This window comes from Trachinotus anak, unplaced genomic scaffold (assembly GCF_046630095.1).
Source record: "Trachinotus anak isolate AG129_WGS33_773 ecotype Australia unplaced genomic scaffold, CSIRO_AGI_Tana_v1 ptg000013l, whole genome shotgun sequence".
In the NCBI taxonomy this organism is placed as follows: domain Eukaryota; kingdom Metazoa; phylum Chordata; class Actinopteri; order Carangiformes; family Carangidae; genus Trachinotus; species Trachinotus anak.
Genome location: NW_027273864.1, coordinates 5,004,163 through 5,024,122, shown reverse-complemented (window position 1 = coordinate 5,024,122; position 19,960 = coordinate 5,004,163). Strand labels below are relative to the sequence as shown.

At 40.3% G+C, this 19,960-nt stretch overlaps 2 protein-coding genes and 1 long non-coding RNA gene across 5 annotated transcripts; 1 reads left to right on the top strand and 2 right to left on the bottom strand.

Annotated features, from left to right (window-relative positions):
- Positions 1–344: 344 nt before the first annotated feature.
- LOC139631125 (serine/arginine-rich splicing factor 6-like) lies at positions 345–6,016 on the bottom strand. Of its 2 annotated transcripts, none has more exons than XM_071495098.1 (6): positions 5,815–6,016; positions 4,820–4,962; positions 3,057–3,175; positions 1,772–1,974; positions 1,580–1,657; positions 345–1,270 (listed from the first exon to the last, which is right to left on the bottom strand). In XM_071495098.1, the coding sequence occupies exons 1-6, from the start codon at positions 5,919–5,921 to the stop codon at positions 880–882; spliced, it is 1,041 nt and encodes a 346-aa protein (XP_071351199.1). In that variant the 5' UTR covers positions 5,922–6,016; the 3' UTR covers positions 345–879. The 2 variants fall into 2 exon arrangements, with proteins under 2 accessions (XP_071351199.1, XP_071351201.1); XM_071495100.1 differs by having other exon boundaries at positions 5,112–6,013.
- Positions 6,017–6,846: 830 nt separating this feature from the next.
- acot8 (acyl-CoA thioesterase 8) lies at positions 6,847–11,569 on the bottom strand. Its single transcript, XM_071495097.1, has 6 exons — positions 11,316–11,569; positions 10,639–10,775; positions 10,174–10,399; positions 9,116–9,273; positions 7,665–7,856; positions 6,847–7,158 (listed from the first exon to the last, which is right to left on the bottom strand). Exons 1-6 carry the CDS (start codon positions 11,513–11,515, stop codon positions 7,040–7,042), a joined length of 1,032 nt encoding a protein of 343 aa, XP_071351198.1. The 5' UTR covers positions 11,516–11,569; the 3' UTR covers positions 6,847–7,039.
- LOC139631129 (uncharacterized) lies at positions 11,447–19,925 on the top strand. 2 transcript variants are annotated; one of them, XR_011693299.1, is made up of 6 exons: positions 11,447–11,587; positions 16,670–16,760; positions 17,439–17,546; positions 17,651–17,759; positions 17,891–17,962; positions 18,055–19,925. It is a non-coding gene; the product is annotated as an uncharacterized lncRNA (long non-coding RNA). The 2 variants fall into 2 exon arrangements; XR_011693298.1 differs by having other exon boundaries at positions 17,891–19,925.
- The last annotated feature ends 35 nt before the right edge of the window (positions 19,926–19,960 follow it).

Genomic DNA, 19,960 nt, shown 5'->3' with positions numbered 1-19,960 from the left:
TTTTTTTTTTTAAAAAAAGCAAAACATTTATTAATTTCTTATTAGGTAGACATCAGACTGACAGGCTAAAGGGAATTATGATATACCGAATGTTCATATGTAGTCATGTAATGTAATAAGATAACAGACTAACAGTTCTTCTTTGTCATATCATCTCAGAAGTATTTCCAACATACATTTATCCTTTACTTCCTTGCAGCCTTATAAATGGTTGGGGGGTAATTTATCTCCTAATAGAATTAGACAACAAACATGATCTCATTTGTGGGGCGAAGGATGAAAGTAAACAGTATTTTTTTGATTTTGCAAATAATGCTCATGTGATGAAAAAATGAAGAGGCAGGTTTTTCGGAAATGTGTTATTTTATTCCAATATGACATTAGAAATAAGTGCTGCAGATTGCTTCAAAATGTAATTCCCACTGGAGGAAGATCAGGGGTTTTAAAAGGCAAACATGTAAAAAGAATCATCACAGAACATGCAAACTGTGAATTATATTAGTTCATACTTTTACATATTCCTATTTGGACTTAGTACATATATGTTATCAAAATATGAAGCAACACCTGCCCCTGCTTCCAGCTGCTGGACTCAAATGGTTCATTCAGACTTTATCAAAACAAGAGAAATACTGTTCCCACAGAGTTACTATAACCTCAGTATCCCCTTAACAGTTTCTGATTATCATTTTCCAGAAAAACTAAAAATCAATAAAATATAGATTTAATGACCTCCCAGTTTGTTCCAAAAGGTACAAATCATTTTTGATCTCTAAACATCTCAAAACACATCAAACGCAGGCCTGGGATGTGTACTATCATTAAATTTCATTCAGTACGTTGTTACGGAAAGATTCAGTCTTGAGAGGCTGACCAGGATCAAGAGCGAGACCTGGAGCGGGACGTGGAGCGCTTGACTGGTGACTTGGAGAGCTGATGGTCCTTGTCAAGAGGAGATTTTGAGGCATGTTTTTCGTTTCTACTCTCTGAATGGGAACGCGAGCGGCTTCGAGACTTCTTACTGCAAGATTTTTCCTTGGAACGACTTCGGGATTCACGCTCCGTTTTGACTTTGGATCTACTCTTGGAGCGTGACTTGCGAGTGTCTGAGCGAGAGCGGGACTTTTTGCTCTTGGAGGGACTGTGTGATTTGCGGGTGCGTGATCGAGACTTCTCCGGGGATTTAGAGTGGCTAGACTTTCTCTTTGATCTGGAGTGTGACTTCCGTCCTGACCTGGAGTGAGACCTGCGCTTGCTGCGAGACTGAGAACTGAAAAAGAGAAAAAAACTATTACAAACAATGTAGGTGATGTGACTTTGTGCAATATTAAAAACAAATCACTTTCCCGGTTTCTAAACTTTATTTCTTGACTCAGATTTAAGGCTTTGTGTTCAATATGATTGATACTCAGAGCAGCTAGGTACTATCACTTTCAACAACACTGCTTTGCCTAAGGCAAATATCACAACTAAGTAAATGAGGGTAAAATTAAAATTCTTCAGCAGCAAATTATGTTTACATCTCTCCAAGCAGTTCCAATTTTTTCAGACCAGTGTGGGAGTCCAGTGCTGAACTTACCGTGACCGGGACCTTGAACGGCTGTGAGAACTCCTGCTTCTTCGGCTGCGGCTGTGAGAGCGCCGCCTGCTCTGAGACCTGTGGGTTCAACATAATGACCTTAGATATAAATAGTAAGAGAGAAAAATAAGGAAAGAAAACAAACACACATATGCTAAACCATCATCAGGGGTCGCGTCCGACTTCCCCTACCTGGATCTGCTGCCAGAATAAGAGCGCCTGCGCCGAGGTTTGTCTTCCACCAGGCGAATCTTTCTCCCATTGACATCAGTCCCATCGAGCTTTTCTAAAGCTCGCTTCATGTCTGAGCGGGATCGAAATTCAATGATGCCCTCATTGGCGCGGCCTTTATGAGCGTCAGCATATGTTACTTCACCTGCTTGCCGCATAAAATCCTGTGAAGAAACAAATGAGTCAGGTGACAGTCAGGGATTCATACATCATATAACTGAGGAACTAATCCCATCAAAATAAACCGGAAACCTTGTCAGTACAGACAGCCAGAGTTTGCATTAGCACAACCACTAACACTGTGTCAGCCACTGCCAGTTACAAGCTAACAAACAACATAAACAAATGAAAAATGCTAACTGCGCAAACTGTTCTGATACGTCTGCTAGTCGCTGATCTTGGTCAGAACAGACTCCTCATCTGAGTCTGACTGAGGCTCCAACATGAGGCTGAGTCTCTCTGATGCTTCCTCTAATGCCAACCATCTCGATGCTCTCTGCTCTTTCACCTGTCAACTTGCAGTGGTGGTGGGCGGAGCAAAAGGCCTTATCCAGATTTAAGACTAAGTGTAGATGTGCTTTCTCAGTTCTCAGTTTTCAGTTTTCCTTTTTTTTCACTTTTTTGTAGGAAAACAATGTTAAACAAAATCTTAATCATAGCAGAGTATTTTTACAGTTCTGAAACATGTCTGGAGAGGAACTTTAACTACTGGATTTAAAAAATTAAAGCACAGACTTTCAGCTTTAATTCCAGTGTTTACATTCACATCAGATGTATACTGTAGGATGTTTAACTATTTTATACATAGTTACCCAATTTTAGTGAACCAAATGTAGTGAAATGGTTGCTGATTCTTGCAGTCAGTGACAGTCTGAGGTCTATAGCCTACAGACATCAGCAGAGACAGGTATCTGCCTGACCTATCCTGCAGCCAGCTTCACTGCTTGCTTGGATGGAGGGTTTTCAGTTTATGAGCGCATGAGCAGTTAGTTTGGCATCTGATGACAGATTTGATAAAAAACACGTCATTGTTTGGTAAAACAAAACTCCTTGTTTGCCTTACCATGTTGCAGGAGGATCGGTACATGTTTAAACTGGGATACAGTTTCTTGATTGTTCACCCAATTTGGAGAAACTAGCAGCCAGATTTTTAATCCATCTAAACTATCTGCACAACATATCAACAGGTGGATGTATATTCCTGTTGCGTTAGAGTCTGTACCCTCAAGTGTGGATCATGTCTCACCTTGAGGTCCTGCCAGCTGCACCTGCTGGAGAGGTTCTCCACAATGAGGCGGTGTTCGGTGCGTACAGGTGGCCCATACTTGTCCCTGCCGGAGCGATTCCAGCTGCTGTAGCCGCTACCTTCAAAGGAGACAGGGAGATTAAAATTTAATTTGAAGACACCAAATTCTGGAAAGGTGACGACTCCGAACTGGCATTAATAATCTAAGAAACCACTACAGACTGGACTTCTTTACCTAGAATTTATTTTGTGCCAAAACATCTTAACTTTGCACTGTTGCTTTGCTGCTGTAACACTGCAAATTTCTTCACTGTGGGACTAACAACAGACTATCTTGTCTTATCTAGTCTTTATCTATTTATAGACTACTCACTGCTGTCAAGCTCTGTCAACTTTCAGAGGCAATACAAGGTAATTAAAGATACTGAAGGTTTTTAGTCCACATCCTCTGGACCCAGAGCCCTGTTGATTTTCGATTCAGCCATGCAGTTCGGGATCATTTAAAATGGGCATGTCAGGTAAATGTGCTTAAACAACTAGAAAACCAGCAGCACCCTATGCCCCGTGGACCAGGATTAAAAACCACTACAAGGTTTACACAGCATTTTTCTTAACTAGATCTTATGTAGATTTAACTTAACTAAATGTAAGAACCCGAAAACCAAGATGTTGAGTTGTGTTGTTATGAAACAAAACCTAGTTCCTCTCCTCTCTTTTTGACTCATTTTATGGATTTACATTACAATATTTGACTTTTTAATGATTTAATGGGCAAATTTTAGTTGGTGCCAATAATTGCTGAGAACTTGCTAGTATCCCACTTGTAAAATCTGATACTGTAAATGTATGAAAATTTGCTTTTTTGTTCTCCCCCGAAGTGCTAGTTCCAAAATTGTTTACTTGCACCTTTGCTTTAAATTTAGTCATGTTAGCTAATCTATTCCAAATGGTTGAATAGCCAGAAAACATCTTCCAACTTGAACTATGAAGTCAGGATTTTGTCTTACTTTCCAGTCTTCCTGAACTGTACAATATTCGTGGTTTTGCACACTATCCATTTGTAACGTAATAAGACAAAAGATGACACCTACCAAACACTGATTTACTACAGAGTACTGGAAGCCAAATCAGTGGCTCAAACATGTGTTGGCTTGGTCTTCTGCAATATGTCTTGCAACAGTAAAACCAACAGGATTCCTCACCATCACCCTGGTCTATTGGAAAAGGATGCTGTCATCATGGCTTCCGGTTATGTCAACCAATGGTCAAATGGCAAAGGTCACACACACATTGTAAGGGGAAAGCCCAGGCCAAACGGGTCAGGCAGTCATCTTTACCCTCATTGGACTCGGACTCAGCCCGCAGTGGACTCTTTCAAATTAAAACATCAAGCACTTTGTTAATGTTGACTTCAAACTGAATACATTGTAGCTTCAAAAGTCTTACCTTTTCTTTAATCACTGTAACTCATGGGATTTTAACACATCTCTTTCACTGATTTAAGTCATTGTGTGTACCTGCTGTCAGGCACAGTGTCAGATCCATTAGATGGCTGTGGACATTATCCTTTTGTAAAATAATGACTACCAAAGAGTGAACACTGAAAAAAAGATTTCTAATAACGAGTACTGACACCTTCGTCGAAATTAGTTTTTTTTGGTTGTATGGAGAGTCAGTGAAAGTGAACATGTCTTATGTTGTGCTAGTGAACAGAGACTGATTAGAACCCCACATTCACATGTACTTAGATGTGCTGAACTTACTGCGTCCCCCATAGCCGTATCCGTCTCTCCTTGGCCCCCGGGCATGCTCAATGATGACTCGCTCCCCACACAGCTCTTTTCCATTCAGTTCATATACAGCATCGTCAGCATCTCTCATGTCCTCAAACTCCACGAAGCCGTACCTGTGTGGGATCAATGTGCAGGATTCAAAGCAGGAAATGACCATTACTTCCATAATCCTTCCATCTATTTGTTTGATATTGATCTATAGTCAATTCTACAAAATGTCTAAAATAATGACAAATGACTATTACATACTATTATCACCAACCTTACATCGATGAGCCAAAGCTTCAAATCCCTTTGAGAAGTTGTAACCAACTAGCAAATAAATTAAAATTTGCTGTATCTAGGGTAGTTGTAGTGATTCTTTTCATTCCAGGTTGATCTAACATTTTATTTTTTTCGATTCATAGCTTAAAGTGATTATGCAAGGCTGCTATATAGAGGGAAAATGAAATCCATCAAGGACAAAGTCCCTAGACCCATTATCATTCACAAGAGGTGTCAGCGGAAAGTGGTTTACGGTTATCGGTGGACCCCAACGTTAGCCACGTAAATGAACGTTACTGCTCATTATTTAGCTACGTTACGGTTTAGTTTTCTAACATTAACGGGGTCCTAAGTCTGGCATTAAAGGGAAGACAGCATGAGTTATTCGAGGTGGCTAACAACCTCCTTTGAGCTACACAGGTCGTTACGAGCCAGTGGGAGTGACCTGACAACACAGCGGCGTTAGCGCAGGCTGTTTACGGCTGGCCCCGGTCCTGACTGCTGACGCTAGCTCGGAAACAACCACGGACTGGTTTGCACAACTTTGTGTGACTGTGTGCCCATAAAAAGAAAAGAACAGGACGCTATCGCTCTGCTTATTTTTCTTTCTTTCTTGTAGCATTAGTGTGGACCCCGTCTGAGGACTGACGTTAAATGAACATTAGCTAACCTAGCTGTCACGGATGATGAAGTGATCTTACCCATTTTTCAGGTCGATCTCTAATAATTTACCATAGCCGCTAAAAAATCTTTGAATGTCTTTCTCTCGAACATGGTAGCTAAGCTTGCCCACATACACCCGCGGCATCTCCGAGTAAATGTTGGCACTTTATCTCTGCGGGCTATGGTTCAGCCAGTGCTGGGCCACAGGGAGGCCTGCGAGACGCACAAGCCTCTCGATTTCCGGCCCGAATCCTTCAGAATAAAACCGTCGTGTCCAAAAAAAAAAAAAATACATAGCCACAGAAACTCCACACATTACTCTGTATATCTAATACTCCTTTTTACCTGCATGTTGTCCTCGCACTGTTATTTAATCTGCAGCTGTGTAAGAAAATCCTACAGGTCCTCACATTCAGCCTTACTGTGCAACAGCACTAAAGTTCCTGGTTAACATCCTGTGAACAGCCTATAATCATAGACTGTATTACTAAGTATACAACCCTGTAACAAATATCTATGAAAGTAGATTTAAAGATACTATTGCAGGTGGAACAATCTGTCCATCTTCATGCTATTATGCTCTACAATAATGTCACATTGTATCTTTAGGACCAGGCTGTAATTTGTACATGCTCCTGGACGTCCTGCTCTGTAATGATTACACTTCATTTTCCATCAGTGGATCAGACTGTGCATTTCCTTGCCTGTCCTGATTCACAATAACTTTACCTGTTTTGCTCTCCACTGATGGATCAAGCCACTCCTTCCCGATCCTGTTCTCTCTGCATTCTATTTATCTGCTTTATTCTCTTTTTTAAAAAACCCATGGGTCAGCTGGTAGTTGGATGTGATAGACAAGCATACAAAGGTTTTGCCAACTAAATTTCTTCTTATGTGGTATTTTTCAGTCATTTTAAACATTATTGAACAGTGTAAGGCTGTTTTTTTTTCACCTTAACTAAGTTCTGCGGCCTAGTAGCATACTAATGGTACAAGGATGAAGGATTATACAAAGTAGTGCAATCAGTTTTGGCTGTGAGATATATCCCATCTAAGAAATGACAACCATGAATCCATTATAACCTTACAATTGTTTATTGAGTGGAAATTAAATTAAATTTTGCATGTTCTTCTGAATAAAACATAAACACATAATTATATAAATTATGTCTATAAATAAAAATGTCATCAAAAACGTATGTGATTGAAGTTACAAATAATTAAGACATGTTAAATAAAATAACATCAACGTTAGGAAGGTGCTTATAGTTTGCTGGGCTGTGTGACAGGTGTCACTCGCAAGACACCCTCCTGGGAGCACGAGGCAGCCAGCACCCCGTCCTTTCTCCACAGTCGGCCCTGAACCAGTCCCCTACTGCCCCCTGAAGGACACACCACAAACCATGTTAGACAAAAACAGGATGCACAAAGGTGTCCAAGCTTTTCACAAGGATGACTGACATGGGCCACAACAGTAGCATTTCACAAAACAGTAAGTATTCTAAAATATACAGAGATCAGTCATACTGAAGCAAGTCAAGAGGCACCAAAGAATGTTTAAAAATTAAAACTAATTGCTCAAACACAGTGTGATCAAGTGTAATCCCATTTGCAAATGTGTAAAAATATCTCAGATTCTGTTGTGTCTCTCGTGTCTACTATATTTTTATATAGAAAGTATGACAGACATTTTATTTTCCTATATCTAGCATTTTTGAGGTGATGGCTGAATTGCATCTAAACTATTGTCCAAACACTTCTGGATTTTCAAGACTGATACTGATAATTGATATTTGGGAATTTGAAAAACATCTTTCTTTGTAGTACTGTGATGCACAGGGACACAACAAATGAAGTACAGTTGATGGGAAGTGAACAACACACTGACCTGCCCATGGGCTCTCGCACTCATACAGCATCCACTCGTCACTGCGGAAAGTGGTGTGGAACCACATGGCGTGGTCCAGAGAGGCCGAGAACTGGGCCCTGTAGTTGGGATAGGGCAACAGTGCAGTGCCCAGGAATGCAAAGTCTGATACATATGCAGCAACACAGCAATGCAGCTTCATGTTGCCTTCACCTACACAGACACACAGACAAAATGCATCATCAAATTTAGCTTAAAATGTAATTACAGCTCATATTTTTCTTATATTAACATTTTCATTTATTTTCACATTACAAATATTTTCGATATTAAGTGTGCAAAGTAGAACTGTTTGCTGCTCAGTGCTTACAACCTCCCAGCTTGCTCTATTTTCAAATACTGAGTGCAGTGCAAGGTCTCTTTGCAAGTTTCACACCAACATAGTTGTCACTTTCCAGGTGTGGCCAGGTGCATTGTTGGCACACTGATATCACGACAATAACCTGGTCTAAAGTCAGTAGCACAGTGTTTCACTATTATTTTAAGGATGCACTGTCCAGAGAGTAATATGCACCTACATAGACGGGCACACAGAGCACATACACTCTGCCTGTCAACCACAAGCAGACTGTTCTGAAAATGTGCTTCAGATGTTTGGATAAGTTGAGAGGATTATTAGAATAGAGCCTCAGAAGGACGGAGTATTCTTTGTGGCATATTGTGTGTTGCACAGCGTTACCATGCGTCATGTCTATAACGCATGAGACTCGTCTTTCTTACTACCTGGTAAATCATCCACAGTGTTTCCCATTCATCACCTAAATTTGTCCTCAGTTTCATAATGAATTGAAGATTTATTCACACTTCTCATAATGTAATATAAAAGATGTGTGTGCGTGTGTGTGTGTGTGTGTGTGTGTGTCAGGACTGGGCTCACTGGTCTATCAACTCACCACAAACAGAACCTAATTCTGTCTGAAACACTGTGCCATTACAATAGCAATCTGCCAAGGTGCAAGTGCACCTGGCTTTTAAAGGGAATGGGGGATAGCACTCTGATTGGTTTATTGCATGTTATGCCCAAAACACTCCCAGGATTAATTGAGAGACTTAGTACAACCCTTTTGAACCAAGCACCTAGTGCAGTGACTGTTTTTTCCACCATTAAAATAGCAAAAGTGATATGGACACACCCTTAATGCAGTTGTGCCACGCACTTCAGACTGTGTGCTTTGGACTGTTGAAATAGAGCCCTCTACATCATCATGTTATTTGCTTCGTCCTATTTTTAGCTGCAGCAAATACACATTTAAAAATGAACATGTTTCATTTAATATCAGAATGGGCAAATAGAATTCTCTTTTAATAAATCTTGTTATTCACTTGATCAAAATACACTATCATTACTTCATGTTTCAATATATGTAACGCTTATGTGCAAAGGGTAGTGTTATTAGTTAAGAGCATTTTACCAATATATCCTCGTGCTCGCACCCAGAACAGCTTCCTCGGCTCAGCACCAGCAAGCCTGTAGAAGTGCGGTGGTTGGACGGGCTTTATCTCAATGGGGACCTCATTAGCCAGCAGTTTATTAAGGCCTTGTTTTGATTTCTCTGCCAGGTCTGGTTTGCTGCAAAATAACAGAAGAGACTATTGATCATAATCAAGGACCTCCATCTGCAGGGTAATTAATATATAATTAATACTTATTATAGAAAATGCAGCTCTTTAATAGAGCATGAGTCAACATATTCGCTGTTAGTGGGAGTGCTCCAGATTTTATTTTTGTAGCTTCCACTGAGCCACAAGTAGACCAGCACAGTTTTCAATAACATGAACCAGGGATTATAAAGTATGTAAACTAAGCACAAAAAGTAAGAACATTTTTGTCTGGTACATTATTTCTTCGTTGTAACAATGCTTCTTGGCAATAAATCTTATACCATTGGAAAGCCTGTTTATTTCCCTTTTAAATGGTGCCACATTTGTAAAGAACATGCATTTGTTGGATGAGCAGCAGAGCTGAGTATATGGGTTGTGCCCATGAAAGATTTGCCAAATCTTCTCTGCCAATGCCAAACAGCTTTTTTTTGCTTAGTTTATTTTATGATGCTGGTCTTCTGTTTTCCAGGTAGTGCAGTTTGGTTTATTTTTATGTTAGAAACTTAAATGTCCTGCAATTATGTGTGAGGTCTACTGCAATCTGTGGATTATTCAGAGTAACTGAGACACTGTTGCTGGAAAGATTCACTGCTGTTGAGTTCTTTAAATGTAGTTTTCAGAGCTTTAAGCCCCACAACCAAAATTCCATTCACCTCAGTTTAACTGTGATGATGGCAGAAGTCTCAAAGAAAAAAAGGAACTAAAGTCATTATATGGCTTGGAATCACTGTTGTTAAGTTTTAATGTAACACCAATCTAACCCACTGAGTATGCAAATAACACATATGCCTTGTTGTGTATGTTTTCTGTCTATATTAGGCCCTTGTTAATGTTGCTTTGTCCCTAACAAAATAGTTAGTCATTGTACCTGAGATAAAGATGAATAAGCTCCTCCACAGTGAGGAGGTCTTCAGGCTGCGGGACCACTGGCATGGTGAACTGGTGCTGCAGGGGGCTCGGCTGCTGCATGTGGAAGGACGCCTGGCAGATCAGTATAGGCTTTCCATGTTGGATGGCCCTCACAGAGCGCACTGTGAAACTGCGACCATCTCTTATGCGGTCCACTTGGTACAGGACTGGAACCTTAGGATCCCCTGAAAATACATCAAAGACAAAGACATCTGTGGAAAAACAGTAACTGGGACTCTCTGTGGCCTGTTCACTGGATCATCTTATTGATTATGATATGATTAAGTTTGGTAAATGAGGGACTGTTTGAAGTGGAACTTAACTAAACTGGGCTTTACAACAATTGTTGTCTATTCTCCTTTGGAAAGCTCAGTAAACACTGCTCACTGTTTAGTTTATCCTGTCGAGGATAAAGTCATCTTACCTGCTCGTACAAAGTAGCAATGGAGAGAATGGGCATAGAAGTTGTCGCCGACAGATTTGGCAGCAGCCACAAGGGCCTGACCGACTATTTGGCCCCCAAACAAACGCTGAGTGCGTGGCACCCAGTGATGAGTCCCTCTGGGGAAAATCGGAGAAACAGCTGAAATATACACACAGTTGCCAGTTTATTAAGAACATGTAGCTACACCAAATACAGTGTAATGCATACTGCAATAAATAAATCAGACCTCCAGGAAGGATAGGATGCTCAGTTTGTGTTGAAACTGTGGTACACAGGTGTTGACTTGGCTGCAGTTTGCGGCACCATTTAACTGGACTGCATTATACTGAGAGGTGTTTCTTATATTTATCCTACCCCCACTGATCTGAATAGGTGGACGAAATAACAGAATCACCTGTCAGTTTAACGTCCATTATAATGGACACTGCAGGGAGGCGAATAATTTGGTCCACTGCATGGAAGAACCGTATTATTTATATTTCTTTATAATTATCTCAGGTTCTCCGATATGTATATATTAATAAATCAGATATGATATGTCGACCCCCCGTTATTACTACTTGGACACTGACGTCAACGCTACTTATAAAAGGAAGACTCGTATTTACTATTACTCCGACAGGACCTGAATGCGGCATTAACTGCGGTTGTGATACCTGTACAGGTCTACGTCGAGGGTCTCTAAGTTTAAAACGCTGGTGGCCAGGACACTTTTGAGGTCCTGGGTATACTGAGCTTCCGGTCTCTCCGAGCTTTCATCTTCGGGTGACTTCGGTGACCCAGTGCCTCCTGGAAGATCACAAATATCCGTTGATCCATTGATGCCACGACCAGTGTTTGCTTCCTCGTCCGCCATGTTTGTTTGGCAACTTCTGCTTGACGTCGCGGCGGCCTGGACGAAGCGGAAGCGTGCCGCTGCCTCCCACAGGTCAGATGTACACATCCACTGCGAACCTCTAAAGGTTCACGATCTTCGTGCCAAATTTAGCTTTCAATGAATAGTCTGCATCTCATTTCTGTCGCTTATTCTTTATTTTATTTTATTTTATTTTTTATTTGTTTTATAGGGACAACGCATGTCAATAAACACCAGTACAAAATACATGATGTAAACATGCCGGATTATAGCAGTTTTTTTTTAATAGCCTAGATTATCCCTAGGCAGGTAAGAGAAATCATAAAACATTGCAAGTCACAATACACAAATAAAAAGACAAATACGTTTTGCTGCATACTGAGTTAAGAGTGAGACAGATTTGGTTTGACTCTAGCCCGTGTTTGAGATGTGTCTTACAGGAGGAATATGTAGGACACTCCCTTATTACAAGTAGTAAGCCACTCCAATAATGACTTCCTATTACCGACAGCACGGTTTGCCCAGATGTGTTGTGCCTCACCTCACAGTCTCCTCTAGTGGTCGCCCTAGTGCCAATGCCACTGTCGGCCCTCTGTTGAATGGTGCTTGGACTTATGCTTGGAAGATGTTGATTTATTTGTGGTAGTGGCTGCAGTGGATCATAACCTGTGCCACAGCCCTTGCCTCTCCAGAGCTGTGCTTGCCATCTGGGTGCTTCCTAACCAGTGCCAGCCCTTGTTTTAGTGCAGTGTCCTTGTCCCTACCTAGTTTTGATAACTGTGCCAGTGACACTGGCTGTGTTTAACTTGCATCATATTTAGTTTGAAGACGATGAAGAAGCGTCTTGTCATGAGACTAAATATTATTATTAATGTTTCTCTAGCAGTTCCCCAGTCAGATCCTGTTGTATAACATTGATGACTTTTTCCACGTTATTCTTCTTTCACACCAGACCCCAGGAACTATAAACCCTTTCAGCTGGCATGCTACGGAGCGTGAGCTCATCCTGTGTTGCTTCCTTTTTAAAACCAAATAAATTATAACTATACTGCTTTTGATATATAATTCAAACATTGGTATATGGCGTCATCGTTAGCAAACAGCAAGACACCACATTACTAAAAATAACATTAATCATGACATTAAACAAAACTGGACTTATGCTTCCCTGAGGGGTGCAATTTCCTTTCCCACCTACTCGTTCTTAATCCAGTTCAACATCCTGCCTCACACCCCAGGCTCATACAGCTTTACCATTAAGCCCTCCCTCCACAGCTTGTCGTATGTCTTTTTGAGATCAAGAAATACTCCCACTCCTGTTTCTTTATTTGCTTAAGACTTCCTGTTATCCACATCTAACATTGATACAGTCTCCACTCCTATAAGGGATAAAATATCCCTGTTTCTCAAGCATATGCAGTAGTCAGTCCATGACAATGTGATCAAGTATTTTTACATGAAACAGCTGTTTTTCCAAGTTTTTGTATTGCAACAGCTGTGTGTGTCTCCATTTTTTGGCAAATGTCCACATCTGCATATTGAATTGATCAATGCTTTTATCTCCTCTAATGTCACATCATCAAGAAGGCGAAATGTCTGACACTCTAAAGCATCCCTCGCAGGTATTGTAGCTCCTCCCTTCTGAATGAATTGCTTAAGTTCCTGCAAAGAACCTCTGCTGTGTTGTTCAGAAGCAGTTACACATCAAACGCTAACTCTCATTACCACCACTTACTGTCGGGACAAAATCAGCACAATCAAACAAAAATCTTCTCTCGTTTTTGAACTACTGAACTTTCAGTTTTCTCAAGATTACAGCAATTTTATCCTCAAGCATTTGAATTACTGCTTCTACATTATGTCACATGTAGCCCATTGGGGGTATCATTAGTTTCTTTTTCCAAATATGCTTAGCAATAGGACAAATCTATGTCTTAAATGTTCAAAGCCATGACATTTTTTTGACTGTCTTGCCCATAATTTCAAACATCTTCTCTGTATGCCTCCATGACAACAAACTGTCAGTGGGACACGATGTAACAAGATAAATAGTTCAGAATAGGTGTATGGTAGTTAAAAGTTAGGCACATCAATTAGCTGAATTCCTTCATAATTCTTACAGTTGAATTTCTTAAGATGGGCTTTCCTCTTGTTAAATTGACCACCAGAGGTAGGTGAGAAAATATGATTAAATCTAGAACTATCAAGGGTTTTTTACTGGACCTATTTCTTCAGCAGAAAGTGGTTCCAGTTTTAGTTCCGTGTGCTAAAGAGCTGAGGTTAGAGGGAGAAAAAAGGACTCCAGCTCTGCATAATTCAGCATGCAAGTCTACTCACCCAGCCGTGGATTTGATACAGCAAGAATATTGGACAGCTTAATTGGAGCCTACTGTCAGACAACATGCTCTTGCAGAGATTTTTTCAAATGCAGTACACCAGCAGCTGTAAACAAAAGCTCTGTGTGCATACAATTATGTTGCTTAAACATAATATACATCAGTTATGAAAACACATCACATTTAATGTGTATTTAAATAAATATTGTATGTGTTTGTGTAAGAATCTCTGTATCTTCACAGACTCATATTTCTACTGTGATGTGAGGGTCAGTCCTCTATATTTTACAAACATAACAGGAATAAGAGACCTATTCTTTGCAATTTAACTTTTTATTGGTTTTTAAAGGGTTGATACCACAGGTTGGCATATGGCAACAAGATAGCCTTCGTCTCATTTATTTCATGTCATAGAAAATTAGAAAGAAAAGAAAACATGCCACAGTCACATGGGAAGTGTTTGGCTATGCTGGAAAATGAAGCAGGCACTCTATCGATCTTTATAGGACCAAAAAGGTCCCAGGAGGAAGTCCCATCTACGGAATAAGCTTTTAATCTATTTAGCATAGACTCATAGGATGCAATCTCTACCATTACGGTTACTCAGTCTCTCAAATCTGGAGCTTTAGCTGTTTTCCACCTGGAGGCTGTAATCAGATCCAGCATAATAACTGAAATAACTGCACATTTTGATACAGTATATTTGGAGTGTAAGTGAAGTGTGATTATGTCTGTTATAATAACGATATGATAATAATGATAATATTAATAATACGTTTCATTTCATGGTGCCATAAACCATAGAATAAGCAGCACACTAATAAAACAAAAGTAAAACACACAACAGTACCATCTTCATGCAGATCTCTATACTGCTGCCACTATACAGTTGTCTTTTGGACACAGAAATCATGGTTGTGCCATAATGGAAAACATTTTGTACATAGTAAGACAACGTATACTTGTGGTGGATTTTGTTCCATACCTCCCTAGAATGAAGAAGAATAGGAATTTGTTGTGCTACCAGATCAATGAAATAATGAAGTAATCTCTCGTTCGGGTTAAATGGTGAAGATAACATCATCTCAGTGTGGTAGGGTCAGGCAGCTCTTCTCTTCAGAAGCACACAGTTTACTTATTTTAATCCTGGGTCTTTTCTGTGAGAGAACTTGTATCTAAAGCAGACAAGGGAAAAACAAATACATTTTGTTACATAATGACAGACAGTGATGGTAGGAAACATTACACCAGGACTTCCGACCTCGCACAGAATAGAACTCAAAAACTGACTTCATGTCTATAAATCATTAATGCCTTGGGCCCAAGATACATCTCTCACATTTTGTAAAACCTCTTCCTGTTAGGTCATGTGGAAGTCTGAATGCCCTAGATTGACAACTAAAATGCATTTAGTTGCTGAGTCATTGCATGGAAACTGCTTGACTGTGACTAGCATGAATCAAACCTCACAACAGCAAGAAAACATAGTGTTTGTATTTTGGGACTGATACTCTTTTATTGCCTTTTTTTCCAGATGTCAGAAATAGTTATGCTTTACCACATCTAGTGTTCATTTTGACAAAGGATTTTAGTATTAGTTATTTAGTATTAGTATTATTATTATTTTAGTCAGACCTTTAAGTAAAATGCAGGCATCTATTAATTTTAGTCAAGGACTAAAGTGAGTATGGCCTTTCTCGGCTTCCCTGCTGACTTATTGACTGACTGATCTTAATGCCACCATTGGTCAGCTGAATGCCTTGTGACTGAGTTGGAGTCTCTGAGAGGTGGTCTCCAGGTCCACGCTGCGGTTCGCGTCACGTGTGCATTGTGAGCACAAACCGAGGTACAGTGTAAAGCTCTACAGGTCTGCCCATGTAGAAAATCGACATTTCACGTCAATCATGCAGTTTCGACTTGATTTGGCCCAAACAGCTGAAGTCCCTGCTGTATATACCATGACCGTAAGCTTGCTAACAGAGGACGCACCATCTGTGTGTGTGGAAGTGCACCTTTGTGTTTTTGTGCAGCTCAGTGTTTGAACTCCAGTTGTTTCTGTTATTTCCCCCCAGGCTCTCTCCTCCCCTCTCTCCTCTCTGTATATTTATGAAGATTATGAAGAGATTCACATAGCTTTTGGAATTGCACTGTTTTTTCACTGTTTTTCTTTTTTTGCAGCAGTCAAAAGTTTTTCAGCTGGTGCTACCCCGCACAAATACACATCATATTGTGTCCGTCCACTGGCTTTGACTGCACTGCCTCTTAAACTCACCCTGTGTTCTGTCTGAACACACAGCAAGTGTCAAGCACAGACAGTGCCACTGTTGTGTTCCTTACATTTGTGTACAATGACCACACTAGACTGTATTTACTGTTTATTACTGCTTTATGGTGGCTCCTGAGGACAATACACGAGAGAAAGCACAAACATTAAGGGAAACACACTCCAAATACAAAAATACAAAAACACAAACTATGTCTGTTTGGAAATTTGCTCCGATGTTTTCAGAGATTTGCATGTCTGGATTTCGAGCATGTTTCCCTTTCTCTATTGTATGTGCTTTATCCTTACAGGCTACTGTATTTTTACTGTAGTTTTTGTCACAATTCTTAAAGACAGTTTATTGATTTTGATACAAGAACTGTTCTCACCTGCTTCCCTGCACTGAGAGGTCAGAGGTTAGGTAATTAATCACCAAATTCTCTTTTCCTGTCATGGTCATAAACCGTTTAAGAGAGAGGGCCTGAAGGCGTTAAAACCAAGGTGCTTTTCTTTATTATACAACTGACTGGTCATTATTCATCCTTTTTCTTCCAGGCCAACACCCACACCGTCTACTCCGACTGCTTGTTTTTCTACCCTCCAGTTCCTCTGTTCCCTGGTCATCCTTGACTGTCACGACACACAGGTGCATCACTGGATAATAGACTTGTATTGCACCTATGAAATGTATCTTTAAGTGTTTACAGGGATGAACGTAGCCTCACAGGATCCGGTGTTAGAGCTCTTGTGAGAGCTTTATTCATCTTTGCTTTTTCAAATAAGTTTATAAATGTATCAACAGTTTAACCTCAGAGTCTCTCTCCAGATATATTCAAAGGCAAGAGAGTAACAGAGTAACTAGGAGCACGGTGAATGGCAACTGCAACGTACCACATCGTAGAACAAAAATTCAGCTTTCTCCATACAGGGCTGTAAACTTTGGAATACATTACCAACAGAACCCAAAAGAACTCCAGATACAAATTCCTTTACACCAAAGGTTAAATGCTGGCTAAAAGCAATTGTGTTGTCTCTTCTTAGACAATACATCACAGTCAATGAGGTTGAATATAGCGTTTTAATCTACTTATATCTGTAGTGCATTGTAGTTTTATGATAGTGAAAATGGACTGTTTTAATTGAATTATACATAAAAGCCCAACCAGGGACAGGAGTCAAGAATTTGCAATAGCTATAAACCTTTTGTTTCTTAGTTTTAATGCTTTGTTATGGAACTATGTTAAATTGCATTGTCCTTTTTAAATAAATAAACAAATGAAACTAAACTAAGCCACAGCCTACATGTTCTTCTCCATGACTCCAGCTATTCTTACTGCGGAGCCGGGTCACCCTGCCGATGGGCTCTGCCCTGAATTTGGGAGTTACTGTGGCTGAGAGAGGTTTTGCCATGATATCGTCTCGTTCATTCCAGGTATGTGTCTCTCCTGATTTAGATAGTCCTTCAGAGGGCCTGTGGACTAGAATATAAAAAGAACGTGTAATGGTCCTAATGAGTCCATCTGACATGTTTGCCAGGTGTCCCTCTGACCCTGGACGTGCGTCAGTGGTTGAGAACGGCCTGTCCCCCTGTGCTCTTCCCTCTCAACCCTCACATCTTCCTTCACTGCAGACTGAGCGACAAGAGGTGCTACCAATGTGCTTCAATGAGTGCGACGCTAATACTCTGACTTAACGGAAAAATTCAATCAGTAATCAATGCTTCACACAAACAGTGGGTGTAGGTCTCTAATCATTCTGCTCCCTCTCCCCTCGCAGTCTTGCAGATGGAGGACATATGTCTCTCTCTGTTCCCAGCTCAGTTCAGCTTGATCCCCTCAACAACCACCTGTGAGTATGAAATATAATCTGGTATCAGAGCTGTGTGACTTTTATGGAATTTACAACCATGTTCCCTTTTTTCTTTTCATCCTGCTCTTTAGGGGAGAGGTGACATGTTTTGGTTAAACATGCACATTTTGGTGATTTTATTAATGATGTATGATTTTATAAATAATTTAATCACCCTCTGATGTCATCCCTGTCATTACACTCGGTAGGCTGGACTCAGTGCCTGCTCTGTCTTACCCTGCAGGCTGGCAGCTGCCCACCAATGTTGTCAGATGTTGATATTTGGTTGAATGTAGGTTGTGATGTCAGGTGACTAAAGTTCAGGACAACGTCTAATGTCCAATGTCAATGTGATGTAGGTTACCGACGGCCGCTGACGTTGATAATTGGTCGGTTCTAAGCTGTTTTGTTTAGTAACCAAAATCCAATGTCCTCTAAATGTCTCATGCCAACGCCATCTTGACAAAATACAGACGGTCAGCAGCAGGTTATTATGACCCATAGTTACATTTTGTTGTTAGACAACATCTAGTGGTCGTAGTAATTATGACAGGAGCAAAGGGAAAAGTCTGGTGATGTAGTTTATAGAGCGTGGATGGATGAATATGACTCAGGAGAGCGGTGTTTGATTCCCATGTGAAAGTAGCAGTTTATGTTGTTTCTATTATCCATGAACATTCAACAAAGTTAACCACAATGTTATTATTGTAACCATAACAACAAAGATCATCTAATGTTGAGGAAGTACTTATTTTAACCCAAATCACGACCTTTCCTAAACCTAACTGGTAGTTTCAGCACCTAAACCTAACCAAGCCATGACCATTATTATAGTAACTATGGCAACATAGGTCTGGTAGGCTGCTCCTGGTACAGTCAGTGTGTTTATTACTGTAACCATGACAACCACGGTCCAGTGCGCCTGCCAGCGGAGGGTGTCCGTGGGTCAGTGGGTTGAAAAAAAACACCTGTATGGTTGTTCAGGTTGGAGGACCTGTTGGAAATGATCATGAATTTCAATGTACATGAATAAAAACATGAGTTGTGATTGAAATCTGTGTGAAATATGACTCTGGTTCCTCTCAATAAATATAGAATCAGTGAAGTTGACAAAAACACCAGAGAGTGATCGTGTCAGTGTTATGTTGGGAATGCTGGGCGGCTGGATGGTTTGTCTTTTTTATGCCCCTGGTTTTAATTATCTGAGCAGGATAAGGTCAGTCGCTCACAGCACAGCAGAGAAGAGCAGCAGGTGATTTAAGCACAGAGGCTAGTGAGCTAGCTAGCTTACAGGGTGCAATGTAATGTTATTTGGATTTTTTTAGCACTTAAAAAGTACAGCGAATCCTTCACAACTCTTCTAATGAATGTTTCCATAACCCAAACAGTGGACATCGGGACGTTAATACACAACATTTGTACACTGTGCTGTGCTCTACAACTCTCCTCACACAGTGGAAATGTCTCAAAGCTGTCACTGGCGTTTAGACTACTCCTGAGAGAGGACCCCCCTTAGCCAATGAATTTACACAGTACACATGGATATTATGTTTTATTGCTTGTTTATTGTTACATTATCAAAATAAACTGTTTACGTATTTATTTGGATTCGTATCTTTGAGGCCTCACAAACATTGAATACATTTCCTTCTCAATAAAACATTTGCAAATCATTTTTTGCAACAGTTTGAATGTTTACAGTATCTTTGACGGGTATTTCCAGACACAGCTGCTCACCTTCTGTGCTAATTTTGAAGCGAATAGGCTTTGGAAGTGCGCCAACACTCAATCACATAACATTATCAATTTGTGTTTCCCTTTACGTTAACCTGGACACAACGCTAGACCTGTCCCCAGCCAGTTATCTCTTCAAAGCCTAGCCATAGCCAATCCTAGGATCTCCAATTTTTTACCAGTTTCTTTAACATAACACTGTCAGATCCTTATATACTGAACTCTGACTGGGCAGAATTTGAATATTTCTGACTGTGTTGAGTC